The sequence below is a fragment of the Sebastes fasciatus genome, chromosome 14, assembly GCF_043250625.1.
Source record: "Sebastes fasciatus isolate fSebFas1 chromosome 14, fSebFas1.pri, whole genome shotgun sequence".
NCBI lineage: Eukaryota > Metazoa > Chordata > Actinopteri > Perciformes > Sebastidae > Sebastes > Sebastes fasciatus.
The window spans coordinates 12,674,658-12,691,222 of NC_133808.1; the positions used below are offsets into that span (position 1 = coordinate 12,674,658).

The 16,565-nt window shown below is 39.6% G+C and overlaps 2 protein-coding genes across 2 annotated transcripts; one reads left to right on the forward strand and one right to left on the reverse strand.

Annotated features, from left to right (window-relative positions):
• The first annotated feature begins 3,438 nt into the window (after nucleotides 1-3,438).
• Nucleotides 3,439-7,873, forward strand: c14h2orf49 (chromosome 14 C2orf49 homolog). Its single transcript, XM_074658899.1, has 4 exons — nucleotides 3,439-3,597; nucleotides 3,708-3,862; nucleotides 6,135-6,387; nucleotides 6,750-7,873. Exons 1-4 carry the CDS (start codon nucleotides 3,487-3,489, stop codon nucleotides 6,804-6,806), a joined length of 576 nt encoding a protein of 191 aa, XP_074515000.1. The 5' UTR covers nucleotides 3,439-3,486; the 3' UTR covers nucleotides 6,807-7,873.
• A 1,152-nt stretch (nucleotides 7,874-9,025) lies between these two features.
• On the reverse strand, nucleotides 9,026-15,147 carry LOC141782483 (four and a half LIM domains protein 2). Its single transcript, XM_074658898.1, has 6 exons — nucleotides 14,992-15,147; nucleotides 12,037-12,212; nucleotides 11,725-11,899; nucleotides 9,964-10,133; nucleotides 9,666-9,852; nucleotides 9,026-9,563 (listed from the first exon to the last, which is right to left on the reverse strand). Exons 2-6 carry the CDS (start codon nucleotides 12,190-12,192, stop codon nucleotides 9,412-9,414), a joined length of 840 nt encoding a protein of 279 aa, XP_074514999.1. The 5' UTR covers nucleotides 12,193-12,212; nucleotides 14,992-15,147; the 3' UTR covers nucleotides 9,026-9,411.
• Between the last annotated feature and the right edge of the window lie 1,418 nt (nucleotides 15,148-16,565).

Sequence of the window (16,565 nt, forward strand, 5' to 3'; positions counted from 1 at the left end):
ATAAAAATAACTTTTTTTAATCATATTTGCTCCATTTCTACCCACCGCTGCTTTAATTGATTAAAATAAAAAAAGGTGAAAATGACCATCAAAATATCCTTAAGCCCAGCTTGTTAGACTAACAGTCAAATATATTAAATCCCTATCACATAAGATGTAGAAAAGCAGCAAATTCTCATAGTTGAGAGGCCTGAAAAATAATAATGTTTGGAAGTTTTACTTGAAAATTTACATCACTTTACAATTAATGGATTATCAAAAGAGACACATTGCATTTTCCGATCCATCAACCAATCGATTAATCACTAATCACGTCAGCTTTACGTTTTAAAACGCTGCACCTGAAACTCATGTGATTCAAGGAAGTTATAAACCATTCAGTTCAATTATTTCCATGTAGACTGAAAAAGGGAAGTGGTTTTCATCCATGTAAACACATCAACAATACACTTAATTACACAAATACATTTACTCGTGTGTCAACACATGACAACATAGGGCCTCTCCCTCTTAATTTAGACCTCATGGTTGCTTCTACATCACATTACCGTCCTAACTTAATTAACTTTGATGGATTTAACGAACCATTTAACTGCAGAGACGTCAGGAGAAGGGTATTTTTTTGCTTTGATCTGAGGCTGTGACAACTCCTCAAAGGCTGCAGTCGTTTCCTAAACCAGTCTCAACCTGTATCAGCTTAGGCACGTGGTTATGGTCTATAAAACCCTTTATATGAATTTGGAAACTCTGTATGTTGGTCTACCTCCCCACAAAAACACATTATTCCAAAGTAGTGCCTATAGTTTAATAAACAATATGTTCTCAGTTCCTTCCAGTGACAAGAATGTGGATCCAAGTTGTTTTGCCGGCTCCTGCAGAAGCGGGACATTTATGCTGTCTATAAGCCAGGGCCAGTAATCTGATACTATACACATGTTTGGGGCCCATGGTCGATTGAAAGTCTTCTTGTTTGGAGAAAGTTAAATCCTCATCACTGGACTATTTTCAACCACTGAGACATAGAAACATGTGACTGATTAGACAAGCCTTTACAGACTGAAGGGCCTCTTATTTTTACATGACATGTTTGACATACGACTGCTGAAGCATGACTCCAATCAAGACAGAACTATCACCAAAAAGTATTATGTGTTTAACAACCAGAAAACCAAAACCTGGCATGATGTTAAGGGAAATTCTGCTTGGGTCACATTTTCTTAGTTGTGGCCATCATTTCTATCTGTATAAAACTAGTGAACTCACCAAATGAGATCTGGGAACAAAGGGGCAGATTTATATCAAAGTGCCTGAAGAACAGATGTAATTTACTTTTTACTTTACGTCAATAGAACAAACCTAACAAGTAAAATCAAGTATAACACATCAGCAGTTGAACTACACAGAAGTGGGATACGTTTTGAACCAGGCAAAATTGTAAAAGCTATACTCATATTTTGATTTTATTTTGTGTGGTTAGTTCTTAAATGTTATTTTGGCACAGTAGGTCTGTCTGCACAAGAGAACACAATAAACATTATACTGTATGAAACACAATACCTGTACTGAACTGTGCAGCAATGTGACATGTAGCCTATGGATCTGAATACTTCTTCCACCATTGCTCATTTCATTTATGATAATTTTTTTTATATTTTTCAAATAGGCATAAAAACGTGCAAGCATCATTAGTGAATGACATGAATGCCGTGTTCATACCAAACAGCTGTCGGGTGAATTGTCATGATTCATTTCTGATCATATTTACCCACATTTTTATATTAGGTTACTTTGGAAAATGTATTGTTTGGATTCACTGAATAGGCTATGACAGTAAATGTTATATTCATAAAAACAAATTCTTAAGCAAAAAGCCACATTTTTAGTGCTGACTGTCCATATATAACAATAGGCTACATTTCCTCTATATCTGAAGCCGTTAAAATGAATAACCACTGTAAGCTTGACAATATATTTATTTAACCTTTTTTTAATTACATTTTTTAATTATATTATATAAATAATAATAAAAATATTTTAATTGTCAATAAAAATATCTTTATTATAATCTTTAGTCCCCCTTGCCTGTACACAGGGTGTTGTAAACGTATTGTATAATTGTCTCAATAAATATAAATATAAATAACAATAAAAATATTTTAACTGTCGATAAATATTTTTATTATAATCTTTAGTCCCCCTTGCGTGTACACAGGGTGTTGACAATATATTTATTTAACCTTTTTTTTAATTATATTTTTTAAAATATTTTTATTATAATCTTTAGTCCCCTTTGCGTGTACACAGGGTGTTGTAAACGTATTGTATAATTGTCTCAATAAATATAAATATAAATAATACAAAAATATTTTTATTATAATCTTTAGTCTCCCTGCGTGTTCACAGGGTGTTGTAAACATATTGTATAATTGTCTCAATAAATATAAATATAAATAATAAAAAAATATTTTTAATTGTCAATAAAAATATTTTTATTATAATCTTTAGTCCCCCTTGCGTGTACACAGGGTGTTGACAATTTATTTATTTAACCTTTTTTTAAATAACATTTTTTAAAATATGTTTATTATAATCTTTAGTCCCCCTTGCGTGTACACAGGGTGTTGACAATATATTTATTTAACCTTTTTTGAAATAAATTTTATTTTAAATATTTGTATTATAATCTTTAATCCTCTTTACACAGGATGTTGACAATATATTTATTTAACCTTTTTTAAATATTTTTTTAAATATTTTTATTATAATCTTTAGTCTTCCTTGACAATATATTTATTTAACCTTTTTTTTAAATTATATTTTTTAAAATATTTTTTATTATAATCTTTAGTCCCCCTTTACAATATATTTATTTAACCTTTTTTTAAATTATATTTTTATGATAATCTTTAGTCCCCCTTGACAATATATTTATTTAACCTTTTTTTTAATTATATTTTTATTATAATCTTTAGTCCCCCTTGACAATATATTTATTTAACCTTTTTTTTAATTATATTTGTATTATAATCTTTAGTCCCCCTTGACAATATATTTATTTAACCTTTTTTTTTTAATTATATATTTTAAAATATTTTTATTATAATCTTTAGTCCCCCTTGACAATATATTTATTTAACCTTTTTTTTAATTATATTTTTATTATAATCTTTAGTCCCCCTTGACAATATATTTATTTAACCTTTTTTTTAATTATATTTTTATTATAATCTTTAGTCCCCCTTGACAATATATTTATTTAACCTTTTTTTAAATTATATTTTTTTAAATATTTTTTATTATAATCTTTAGTCCCCCTTGACAATATATTTATTTAACCTTTTTTTAAATTATATTTTAATTATGATCTTTATTCCCCCTTGCCTGTACACAGGGTGTTGTAATGTATAATTGTCTCAATAAAGTTGGTAAGAGACATGCCTTGTTGTTACGACGCGGTGCATGCTGGGAGAAGTCTAAGCATCCAGTATGGCGACCTCCACAGGACCAGATGGACAGACTGTCTGTCTCTCGGATGTGGATCTCTTACTGCACCCGGAGCTGCTGTCTCAAGACTTCATGCAGCTCATCTTAAGCGGGGTGAGTTAGTGTGTAGAGAGGACCGGTCTGTGTGTGTGTGCTGGCTGGTTCCAGGTGTTAATGTGGTGGTATCATGGAGGTGAGCTAACAGGTCTCTCTGTGTGAACCAGAAACATGTCAGCACCAGAGACGGGGAGAGTCGGGACCGGCTCACGGAGCTCTACCTCCGGCATGTCATCCCACGGCCGCAGAGGACGCTACCGGACAGCCGCTGGGGGAAGAGGATGGAGAAGAGCCGGGGGAGAGAGACCCCGGCCGGCTACAGGTCAGACAGACACACCGCTAAACACGCTGGAGGCTGCTACATGCTGCTGCTGTGTTTACATCAGTCAGTCACTCAGTACATACATTTACTCAACTACTGTACTTAAGTACGATTTAGAGGTACTTGTATTTTACTTGAGTATCACCATTTTATACTTTTACTCCTCTACATACCAGAGGGAACTATTGTGCTCTTTACTCCAACACATTTATTTGATCATTTTTCTGACTTTGCAGATTTATATGAAATATAATCAACAAATAAATGATGATCTCTTGGTTAAGAATTAAAGGGACTGTTTGTAAGAATCAGAAATGCTTGTTAACAGCGACACCTGTGGCCGTTAAGTTCAACGAAAGTCAGCGTCCTGTTGCTCGCGCTTGTGCTCGCTCTACATAGACATGAACGAGCATCGCTCAAAACAGTGAGGCGACACACGTCAGCTAAAACCACAATACCACTCTATATTTCAGCTGCTTGGCAGTAATGTTAGCTGACCAGATGAAGGTCTCTCCGTGAATCAATGCTGCTCCTAGTGTTGGCTTTTCCTGCTCACGCCTCCCGACCGCGTCCGGAGGGAACAGGGGAGACACCGGAGTTTTGTTCGGAGACGATAAGGTTACTCGCTGCGGAGCCCCGTCACTTCACAAGACACGGGAAACCTCTGTTGGTCTGGAGGAGCCGCAGCATTTATTTCTGCACAAACATCCACTCTACATTCACTAGATATTCTCAGAGCTACTAACTCCTCTGCAGTGTGTAGTGTGCACACATGCACGTGAGGTGGAGCGACGTGAGTGAAGGCAAGCAGGCAGAGGAGCAGAGACTCCGGCCCTGGAGACCAAAGCTACAGCCTCCCCCGCATTCTCCGACCGCGGCCAACACTGTTTAACAGACGGGCTTCACTAGATATAACTTTGCGGTTTTGGTGCCTCCGTGTAGTTTGTGTTGGATTCTTGTCTGAACGGCGTAGCCACACGCGAGCGCGCATGGGACACCGACCCGGGTGATTTATATGTGTAAGAAGTTACAAACAGTCCCTTTTTAAAGGACGAGTGTGTAACAATTAGGGGGATCTATTGGCAGAAATGGAATATAATATTAATAAGTATGTTTTCTTTAGTGTATAAGCTGAAAATAAGAATCGTTGTGTTTTTGTTACCTTAGGATGAGCTGTTTATATCTACATAGAGAGCGGGTCCTCTTCACGGAGTCCGCCATGTTGCACCGCCATGCTTCTACAGTAGCCCAGAACGGACAAACCAAACACTGTTAACTTTTCCTGCTTGGGCCGGAGTCGATCACGTTACTCGCTCCTGCCGCTCTCTCTCTCTTGCTTTACCACTCACTTCCCACGTACACACACTCTACGCACTGGCTCTGCTCCAACTGGCTCTAGAGAGGGACATTCGTGTTTTCGTTCCACCGTAGCTCTCCGACACGCTTGGCACACGGGAAAGGCTTGAGTTGGATGCAATCACCTCATCTCACTGCTAGACACCGCCAGATCCTACACACTGGACCTTTAAGCAAAAAATCTGAGTACTTCTTCCACCACTGCAGTTAGCCCTGTTATGACCTCACGCACGTACGTTACTCTGTCATTTGGTCACCCGGCAAATTTAAAAGCTGCATATCTCACTGCATCAAACATATTGGAATAATGTCATGCAAGGTGACATGAGTCACACACAGGGTCATTTTAGGGATGTAGAAGGTCAGTATTGACCTTCTACATCAATAAAATGCATCTAGTGGATCTCTTTATTCTGCCTCACAGGCATTAATGCTATAATCAAACAATTTTTCTTCGGTGAGATCACGTCAGTCAGTTTAAGATTGTAAAACATATGAAAAAAAAAAATAATCAAACATGACTAAAGGTGTTTATGTGCACGCCTCTCCGCCAATTAAAAAAATATTACAGAACACAGGTGTGCTGTGTGACCTGTGCAGTTGATCTGCTCCAAGTAGGTGGGTGATAACCAGCTCAAAACATGGTCATTGACACCAGGATTGCAGTGTGCTGCTGGATTGGCAATGGCACACCCTCTACTATCTGTCTCCTCCCACTGTGACGCATTGAGAGTCACCAAGATACCAAACTGATACAGGCGAGGGAATAATCTCAGTGTGACTCAGAAAATGTGCCAGAGCAGAGCAGTGCTTCTCTCCGTGCACCTGCTTGAAAATAGAGCCCTTTACCATCAACATGAGTATAATCCATTTGAGTATAAATTACTGATTATTGTTGTTGTTTGGTAATTTACAGTTCCAGTAACGACCACAATAGGAAAAGGCCTCTGATTGTGTTTGATGGCAGTTCCTCTCAGTCCGGCCCACCAAAAGTAAAGAAACCAGAAGGAACCACCGTGTCAACGGGAATCACTGACAGGTTGAAACCTCCTCCTGCTGCAAACCTGTCCAACCCCATCCGCAGGCTATCTGGAAACACATCTTCCTCTTCCTCATCCATTCATTGCAGCACTGACACAGCAGACCTCAAACGAGAAGAAAACAGCTCGGTAGGAACGTTTTGTTCTGTCCCCTCAGTTATGCATTACATGCGAATTCAAGGAAAATGCGCATATATTGTTTTGTGTTGCTTGTATTTTATTTTACATTACTTTCACAGATGATTCTATTATATGCAATATATTAAGAAAATCAAAAATCAGGAATTCGTTGCTCATTGTTACTGCAATATAATGTTCTATCACTTTCAAAGGATTGACAAAGAGATCAAATCATGTGGTCATCATTGCTATTGGTATGCTAATGGATTTGTAACACATTGCATTATATCATACTGTTTGTGGCATTTATTGTTTATCTTACCATTTTTTTTTTGTAATACCTGTTGATGTGTCATCTTCCATCTCTTCAGGGTGCAACGAAGTCTCCTGATGACAAGAAGAAGATCCAGCATGTGACATGGCCCTGACCTCCGACCCCTATTCACACAGACCTGATTGGCTCTGAAGGACATACCACTCCCCTCCCACCAAATGTTGTTGCCCAGTATCTGTGCTCTCTCCATCACAGTTATCCCACTAATTACATCACAAAAAGGGATGAAAACCCTTTTACCTGTTTGTCAATGCCACCTCGCAGCTCAGGATGGGGTGGTGCCCTGAAGGATCCTGCTTTTAAAGTCCAGAGCTTCCTTGCTGCTTTCCAAAACCTCAAGTGCCCTTACCATCGATGATCAGCAACTCTACTCATGTCCCACATATTTGGATCCCTTCTAGAGGACAAAACAAATAACATGACTTTTGTTTTGTGAAATGCCATTTCTGGAAATTATGGTTGTTGATATTCTGTTTCTGTGCACTATTGGTTTTGGTCAGCGGGCCTCCAGTACTGTTTGCAAGGATGAAAGGGAGATTTTCCTGTCTGGGTTTTGTTTAAAATTATGTAATTAGTAGTACAATGACTTGAATGGACATATTGATAGACTCTTAGTTTGAGATTGTGACCTGCGGAGGTTAAAAAAAAAAAAATCAGTTTTTCTCTGATGTACCTTTTTAATGGTACCAAACACAGATAGTGCTGAATATAGTATTTTATAAGGTGTGTGTTCAAACCGGTAATACAGTAGGTGTAATTTGTCTTCTCAGTTAACTCCATTCCACTGATGTTTGGCCTCAGTGCTGTTTCACAAGTTGTTCAGGGTTTTTAAACTTTAGTGTAGCGTTGTATTGTACATTTTTTTTTAAAGCTGGATCATAATCCACTGCTAAAAATTGCCATTTTGACACAGAGGAAGCAAATAACTTACATTCACCTTTTAAATAGTTCAGACAAAAGAAAGGAATATTTACTAAACCAGGAATATTGTTTTTTTTTTAAGTATTTATTCTGAATTGTGTATATACTTTGCAGTTACTGTCTTTGAAACAGATGTAGACAGAGTTCATCAAAAAGATTTAGCATTTTGAATCCATTGTCAATTCCAGTGTCTTGTTTGTACCAACGCTTTTTTTAAATAAATTATCTCAATGCAATGAATCACTTTTGTTGATTTAATTACAGAAAAGTAAACAGCTTTTTGGCCCATGTTTGATATGCCGGTGTAACATAATGTACTCTTAAACTATCATTGTGGTAAAAAATAATGCAGAAATCTAAATTCCTCTTGAAGCTGTAGGCAGGTTTGTTTTGCATCATAATCATAATAACCTGGTCTGAGAGAAAACTAGACTTCTGCACCTCCTCTTGGCTCTGTTTTTAGGGTTGTGACATGAGTCTTTGGCCAATAACAGGTCCGTTTCAGAGGCGGAGAGAAAACATTTTCTCTCCGTCTCTGAAACAAATCTAAAAGGGCTTTACAGGCCCACAAGTTTGCAAAGAAAACAGGACGATAAATTCTAGAATTGCAGCGATATAACGGCATCGGGATCACGATCTGGATGATGTTTGAAATTAATGTCTAGCACTCGTTACTGTATGAAGCGCGTGCATATGCCTGTGCTCGTTTGGTGGGAGAGGCTTAGGACAGAGAGGGGAGAGCTGTGTTTTCCAAGGGGCATCCTCAAGGTCTGAAAAGTGACGCCAAGTGCCTTAAACCTGCATTCTTTCTAATAGCCAGCAGGGGGCGACTCCTCTGGTTGCTAAAAGAGGTCAGATTGTATAGAAGTCTGAGAAAATGACCCTATACTTCTCATAAACATGAGTTTATGATCTCAATCGCTAGTTTCAAACTTCTTCAATACAGCATGATGTTCATTTTGTAAATTATGATTCCATTGAGAGTAAAATTGACAATAAAGCAGGGTATGCTTTACGGTGTGGCTACCTTGTGATTAACAATAGCTTTTTACTTCTGCCTATTGCATTTACACTTCAAAAATCATAAAAGCGGTGTTCATTTGTGGAGATTATCTTGCAGAACAAAACGTGTAAGTATCATAAGCGTTTGTTTGCCGTAGAGCTTATTTTCTGCAATGATCCAAAACCCAATGGAAAAATCCCATCGGCTTTTTGTCGAGGGAACCAGGGCGATGCTAACTTCCTGGTTGGCCTCCAAAAATGCGTCGTCCCTGCAGCACTCTAGTAGCATCCCAATTAATATCATGTGAATATGTTTTTTTTGTATGAACAATTCTGAAATTCATGTGATTTCATGCACAGCTACAGTTGGCAATTATAAGAGTAAAGACACAGTTTTAATATATTTAATTGGTAATAGAACTCATTCACAAAACCTGTATTAATTATCGCATCAAACTAGTCCATGCACAAAGCTGTAATTATTATAACACTTCAAAGCGGATAGTCTACATTAATATTGTAGATTTATTTCATTCATAAATGCTGATAACCTTTTCTCAAAGAGTGAACATTTAACTTAAATAAACTTTCTAAATTCAAACTGTTAGTAGTTTGTATTTCATGGCATACAATAATGTACATTCATAGTAATTCTAGGTTGTAAAGATGCTATGGATGCTATGCTCTGTGCTCTGATAGTATTTATTGTATCTTTATCATTCCTCTATCATAACATTGTCATCCAATCAGATGTATCCGTTGTCCTTCAGACTGAATTAGATGTCCTTGCCGCACTCCGGGCACAGGATATCATCACGCTCAGTGAGGAAGCCACGGCCAACCAGGGACACGGAGCACTTCTTACAGTTGAAGCAGTCATTGTGCCACTGGCGCTCCTCAAAGGAAATGTACTTGCTGCCTCCAAGGCCTGAAAGTGAAGAACAAGTCCAAGTCAACACAACTGAGAAACATTTTATAAACAATCTTTTTTACATTCATGGAGACCAATGAATTGATAAATTGTGATTACCACTTATGGGCGTGGTGCAGGAGGCACACTTCTTGGCATAAAGGTTGCAGAAGCAGTTGAGACAATAGGCAAAGTCATCTCTGGAGGTAAACCTCTGGCCAGACAGCTGCTGCTTGCAGCTAGTGCACAGGAAGCAGTCCTTGTGCCAGGGCTGGTCACGGTAGGTCACCCCGCCAGTGGTGATGGGCTAATAAGAGGGAACAAGGATGCCATATTGTCACACTTCAGGTGTAATCATTGTTCTTTGAGTGAAGAATTAAGTGCTATTTTGGAAATTAGTTCCAATTTGGTATCCTACCTTCTTGCAGTGCACACACTGCATGGCAAACTGCTTCTCATAGCAGGGCACACAGAAGTTATGGGTGTCCTTAGGGATGAAGCTCTTGGTGCCGATGGGCTGCTGGCACCTCTGGCAGGTGAAACAGGTCTCATGCCAGCTGTTCCCCTTGTGCTCCATCTTCCTGGAGCCTTCAGAGAAACACAAAGTAAAGGAATGGATGGAGTTAATGAAGGGATGCAAAGACAACGGCAATAAGACATAAGACAAAATATGTATTCTTGGAGTCAAACAATATACACTTCATTATATATTTTGGTCTTGTTTGTGAGAAAATTTTATATTTAGAATAATCAGTCCAATTTATGGAAAAATGTGTAATTTAATTGTCCGACACCATCTTGTTTTTTTGCAACCAGTGACATGAGAGGGTGGAGTTAAGTACAACCGGACGTTGAATAAGACATTTTTAGGCGAACAAAATGTTATAATTAACCTTCATGAACTGAAAAGTCACTGTAAAAGGGTTAAAGTTGTAAGACGAAAACACGGACAACTCTCAGACCGGACAACGCCGTGGTAACAACCTGGGCGGAAGCCACGCCCTAAAGCATACCCTGCTTTATCGTCTATTTGACTCTAAAGGGGACCATAATTTACTAAATGAACATCATGCTGTATTGAAGAAGACTTGAATCTAGCGATTGAAACCATAAACTCGTGTTTACAATGTGTAGGAGGCTGTGGTCATTTCAGGTATTTCTGTGAGATCACGTTGAATTAGTTTGTATATAATGTATTCGAACCTCACAGAATGATGTGGACGAAATAATAAGTCTCCACTCTGCTCCTGTTCTACTATACACCTTGTGGCAATGTGTTCACACAAAAAGTGTCAATGTATGCTGATGACCTCATTGTATACCTAATAATATCCTCTCTGTGCTGTATTATTATTATTACACAACTTGGGGAACCTCTAACATCACAAACTTAACCTTAAAGAATGGAGACTGTTTATTTACATGGTGCGCCAACAGACACACATGTCCTGACTGACTGCTGTACCCACCTGCCCTAACAAAATTACACTGATTTATCATGCATATAATGTAAGAGACAGTCATGTGTAAACTATTCACAACTGCACTATTCTGCCGCTTTCCGTAGATATACTTAGACAAACATGTTTTTCACATCAGAATCTGCATTGGATAGACATTGTCAGTCGCTATAAGCACCATAGATGTGGGTCCTTAGGGGCCTACTACGCCTACTATGTTGTAAAAGTGAAAGTGAAACTTAAAAGAAACACGTAACATGTTGTAAAACTGAATTAAATGTTTTTGAACACATCAAAAAGGCTTCTTTAGGCAAGAAATCTACAACTTATTTTGGTTTAGGCAAAAAAACAAAACACTTAAGTTTAGGGAAAAACATAGTGTTTTGGGTTAAAATAACTACGAACATGAAGATAACATGTGTAAGCCTGTGTTTTATGTCTCATCCATTGTCCCCGACCTCCACCTCTTATGGAGTTTCACGCTGTCTATACTACAGCACCTGACTTCCACTTCTGCTCCTGTCATAATTATACAGTCGCTATAGGTCGCTATTGTGTTCTTTTATACCTTCTTTTGATGATCTACCATGTGAATAGATGATAAAACCTACTAGTGGGTGTAGTAGGCCCACATCTGTGGGGCTTATAGCGACTAATAACGCCTATTTAATAGCCTGACAACAGTCTAATCTCAATCTCTTTTATGGCTTTCTTCCTACCTGGCATGATAGTTTTCTTGCACTCATGGCACTTGGAGGAATACTCATTGGAGTAGCACTCAGTGCAGAGGAGCTTTTCATCCTTGGTGGAGAAGGGCTTGTCCACCAGGGAGCGCTTGCACTGGAAGCACATGAAACACTCCTCATGCCAGTGACGGTCCTTGTACGACAGATCCTACAACAATATCAGATGGACAGTTAGACCTGGGCCGACTTTGACGATAATTAGTGTTCAAGACAGAAATCCACAGAAGGAGCATGTTAGGGCTTATATACTGTATATTGCACAATGTATCTTGTGACATCTCTTACCCTGGTGTTGCAGCCAATGGGCTTCTTGCACTCCTCGCAGGTGTTGGAGTACAAGCTCTCGTAACATTTCACACAGTAGGGATTCTCCTCTCTCAGAACGTACTTTTTCCCAAACAGGGACTCCTTGCAGTAGTGGCAGTCGTAGCGCTCGGTCATTTTGACCCAGAGTCACTCACCTAGGAGAGGGAAACACAAAGAGACACGGGAAGTGAGAGGAGAGAAAGTATTCTGTCAAACGTTTGTGACATGCAAACAGCAGTTGGTAGCTGAGGTAGACTCCTAGTTGACATGAAACAGCTTTATCTGGATGATCCTGTCACCTAAATACCATTAAGCTAGACGGATTTGTCTTTTTGCTACTCAGTTCAAAAACATCTTTGCAGTGACACAGACACTCAGCAGATATCAATTGCTTAGACATCATAAATTCCAAGCAACAAATGTTTTCTAGGACACATTCAGTATCAAGATCCTTCACATTATAGTTTTTTTCTATGTTGCACCGCCCCCCGACCCCCTTTCATCTCTCTCTCCCATCTCCCAGCAGTCCTTCGTTTTGTTCTCTGTGTCAGAACTAGAAGGTGACAGATGAGGAGGATATAAATAACCCCTATCAGTCCTGCTTAGAGACAGTCAACTTTCGCCCAGTTGCATACCAACGCTCACCATGCCGCTGTACACTGACCCATTCATCACCTCACGTCCAGCTGTCAGCACCAGATCACTGTATCCCTGTGTGTGTGTGTGTGTGTGTGTGTGTGTGTGTGTGTGTGTGTGTGTGGGAGTGTGTGTGTCAGTGTATATAAGTGGGTTTGAATGGCACTTGTAATAATGGCTATTCACAATCTGCAGCTGTTTGTGATCTGCCTGTTGAGCCCTCTGGTTCTCCCACCTGTGTCTAAATACTCTTACTCCCTGTGGACCAAGGATAGTATAGGCTATATATTTCAGTGTGTGTACAGTATGTGCATCTTTATGAGGGAGTAAAGGTATAGATATCCAGTGCCCCAGTACATATAGTGTTTAACACCACGCTGCCAGGCTTTTGTTTTCTCACTCACACACACACAACCTCTATTATTCATGTGACTATATGTGCTCGACAAAGCTTTGACCATATAAGGTGGCTAGAAAAAAAAGATGGAAAACTCAAAATTCACGTCCCCTTCCTGATCACTCTTTCAGTCCTTTCTGAATTTCTTGAATTACTGTTTTTAATTTAGCTGCTCTCCTCTGTTGTTATTCCCGTTATCTTGCTGTTGTGTTTGGACGGTCAGAGCTTTTTCCCCTTGATCTATTTGCGACCACTGTGTATTCCCACCTCAGTGGTCCAACATGAGATCTGTGAGTGATTTGTAGAGGTTAGTATCTTTTTATCTGGCTGAAGTTGAGACGTATAATCTGCCTGTCCTTTCTGCCCTGAGTTATTCTCACCCCTCCCACATTCCCTCATTGTCTATTGCTCCCACCATGACTCACCTAGCTTATATAAGGATTTATCGAACTCCTAAAAATAAAAAAAGGATAATCTCAACGGCCACAAATAAAACCTTCAGCTATTCAGGCACGTCATGCAGCTGTTTCCCAGCTTCTGGGTTCTCTTTGATGCTGCCCATCTGGGAGTCTTTCAGTGCAGATCGCTTGATGCCTAACTGAGCGACGGCCACTTGGATGGCATGTGTTTGACCACCGTGCAGCCTGGTCTATTCCCAGAAATTCAAGGTGCTTCAACGCATTGTTTCCCCCCAAGCAATCAACTCTCTGTGCATTGTTTGTTTTTGCAAGGAATTTAGTTGTGAGTCAAGCCAAAAAAGCAATTCTATCATCTCACGAATTTAAGTGCCTTATATGGCTAAAAAAAAGCCTAAAATGTACAGCTCTTTAGTCATAATTCCAGATGTTTTAATGATGCATACGTCTGTCTTTAAAATATTATCCAACCATCTATAGCAATACAAACCATAAACCAGTACTACCTCTGACAGTGAGACCTCTAAACAGCGTGCTCACATTGATTTTCTACTCTTTCAAAGCAACAATTCTGGGGGAATTCCCCATCAATTAAATAAGTACGACCAACAGCCACTGATGAAAGCCTTGTAAGGGGATAATCAAATGAAATGTTTAATCAACTTAAGCTCTCCCTATATGTTTAATTGAGTTTGGCATTCCTATTCAATCCTGAATCACAGTTAACATTCAAAGTAAATGCAATATAAATACAAGTTTGCAGTTCAACCTGAATCCTTCCACCAACTGTAAAATTACAAGCTACTGTATATATACTACAGTCCTCTTCTATGTAGAGATCTTTCCAGGAACCTTTCAGATCCCGTAGTTGTTGTATTGTATTAACAGATTGTCACTGTCACAGTGCATTTGAAAAGTGTGACTACAAGATCTTATACTGGATTGCATCACACCAAAATGCTGTGAAGTGCGATAAATGCTGTGAAGCCACAAAATAAAGCAAAATAACCAACCAATTTGCCAAAATGGAAGTAACTGTAATAACAAGTAAGGAGCTGACACCTTCACTAACACAGTTTTGCTGAAGGGAAGTCTGAGCTTGATGAGAAAAGAGAAAAGAAGGGTGGAAAATGAACTCTACGAACAGGGGGTCAACAGGGGTTGTGCATTTTTTTCGGAGATAGATGAGAAAATGATTGAATAAAAGAGGAAGTCGGGCTGTCTCTGAGACAGACATCAGGGCAGACAGTGGGGGAGAGAGAGATGAGGTGGTTAAATAGTGAAGGTACTGTGCAGGTGGAGAGAGGGAGAACATGAGCAGGTGGGTGGGAGAGACATAAAGGAGGATGCCAGAGCACAGTGAGCAGCTGTGTCCCAGAGAATGGAAGACATGGTGAATGAAGACCAGTGAAAGGATGAATGGGTGGAAAAGATGGACAAGTGGATGGATGGATAGTGGAGCAGTTGAACAGAGTTGGGTCTTACCTTCCTGTCTGAGGAGTGTGTGCCTGTGCGGAGTCTGGGGCAGACTGAGAGGGGAGGCTCCGGGTGAGCTGTAGTTACTCCTGATTGCATTACTCCACCCATCAAGGGCTAATTGAAAATGGGGGAGGGACGACTGGGAGGGTGGCGGGATGGGGTGTAGCGACGGGGCAGGGAATCTTTTTCTAGATGATCTATAAATACAGCGGTGCTTCACAGAGATAACCCCGAGGCCCCCTTTCACTTGATCATTCAGTCACCAGCGAGACCGCGTGGCCTTTTAAGGTCACTCAGTTGTTCACTCTCTCACATACTCACTTCACTTGCTCACTCACTCGCATAAATTTGACTTCATCTTTCTATTATTTGTGTTTCCCCCCCAAAACATCAGCCTTATCATATCATCCCTCCCTACCCCACTTCCTGGAGAAAAAGCAAGTTATCAAATGCTGTTTTCTTTATATCAGAGATATCTGTGGTTATCATTATCATAATATTGCACACACATACACATACACACACATGCACGCTGTTACATAATGCCACAATCTTCCTATGGCCGGTTGATACATGATGGAAAGGACGCCAAGGATCAAACGTCAAAGATTGTTGTCCTGTGAAATTCGTCCCTACTCATGTGTCTCATCTGTCTTTACCTCCCTATATTGCTCCTCACAGGGGAATACGCATTCAATCCCAGACCTCCAACGTGTCGGATACAGTATCCAGGCCTGGTGACGACAGACACCCGCGTGGTTTCTAAGAAAATTGTAGCACTATTTTCTGAAACCCCACACACTCTCTTGTTCACACTGGTACACCACCCTCCATCGACACCATGCTGTCCCCAATTCTGTCTTTCCTTATCCCAACTCCCTCTCTGTTTGTGTGTCGTTCTCTCTGTCTATCTGTCTCTCTCTTTCTCTCTGTCTCTCTCTCTGTCTCCCTGTCTGCAGCAGGTTTTCCTGACCCGGTAGTCCCTGGACACTCTCCAGTGAGAAAATGCGTCACTAGATTCAAGTGCTCTATTTTTGGTGCTTCACAAAGTGTATGTGTAAGTTTGTGTGTGTGTGTGTGTGTTGCTTCTATGTGCATGCATGTATTTATGTTTATTTGTATTGTATTGTACTGTACTGTATATAACAAGAGTTATTTTTAGCCACCTATAGTGGCACGGCTGCTGGTCGGTCTACCACTTTGACACTTTGAAATATCTCAACAAATATTAGATGGATTGCCTTGAAATTTTGTACAGACATTTTGTACAGTCCCCAGAGGATGAGTCCTATCGACCCCCTGACTGGTTCACATTTGTGGTTTTGACTGAAATATCTCAACTATTGAATGGATTGTCATGAAATTTGATACACGCATTCACATTCCCCTCGGGATGAATGATGAGATCTTTGGCGATCCCTTAACTTTTCATCCAACTCCATCATCAAATCAAATTCTTTGGTTTATGACCAAATACCTGCAAAACTAATGGCATTCCCAATAGCCTCAGATTTACTTTGTGTTTAGTGCTCATGGATGTATAAAGAGAATTGGATACAGCGTTGGAGGTGGGGCCTTGT

Bases quoted from the DNA above. Each gene is read 5' to 3' on its own strand.
- LOC141782483 (XM_074658898.1), bottom strand. From the start codon at position 12,192: ATGACCGAGCGCTACGACTGCCACTACTGCAAGGAGTCCCTGTTTGGG. The intron at 10,134-11,724 runs GTAGGAAGAAAG...GTTTCTCTGAAG, and splicing joins CAAGAAAACTATCATGCCAG to GCTCCAGGAAGATGGAGCAC. The intron at 9,564-9,665 runs GTAATCACAATT...CTTCACTTTCAG, and splicing joins CTGCACCACGCCCATAAGTG to GCCTTGGAGGCAGCAAGTAC.
- c14h2orf49 (XM_074658899.1), top strand. From the start codon at position 3,487: ATGGCGACCTCCACAGGACCAGATGGACAGACTGTCTGTCTCTCGGAT. The intron at 3,863-6,134 runs GTCAGACAGACA...GGTAATTTACAG, and splicing joins GAGACCCCGGCCGGCTACAG to TTCCAGTAACGACCACAATA. The intron at 6,388-6,749 runs GTAGGAACGTTT...CCATCTCTTCAG, and splicing joins AACGAGAAGAAAACAGCTCG to GGTGCAACGAAGTCTCCTGA.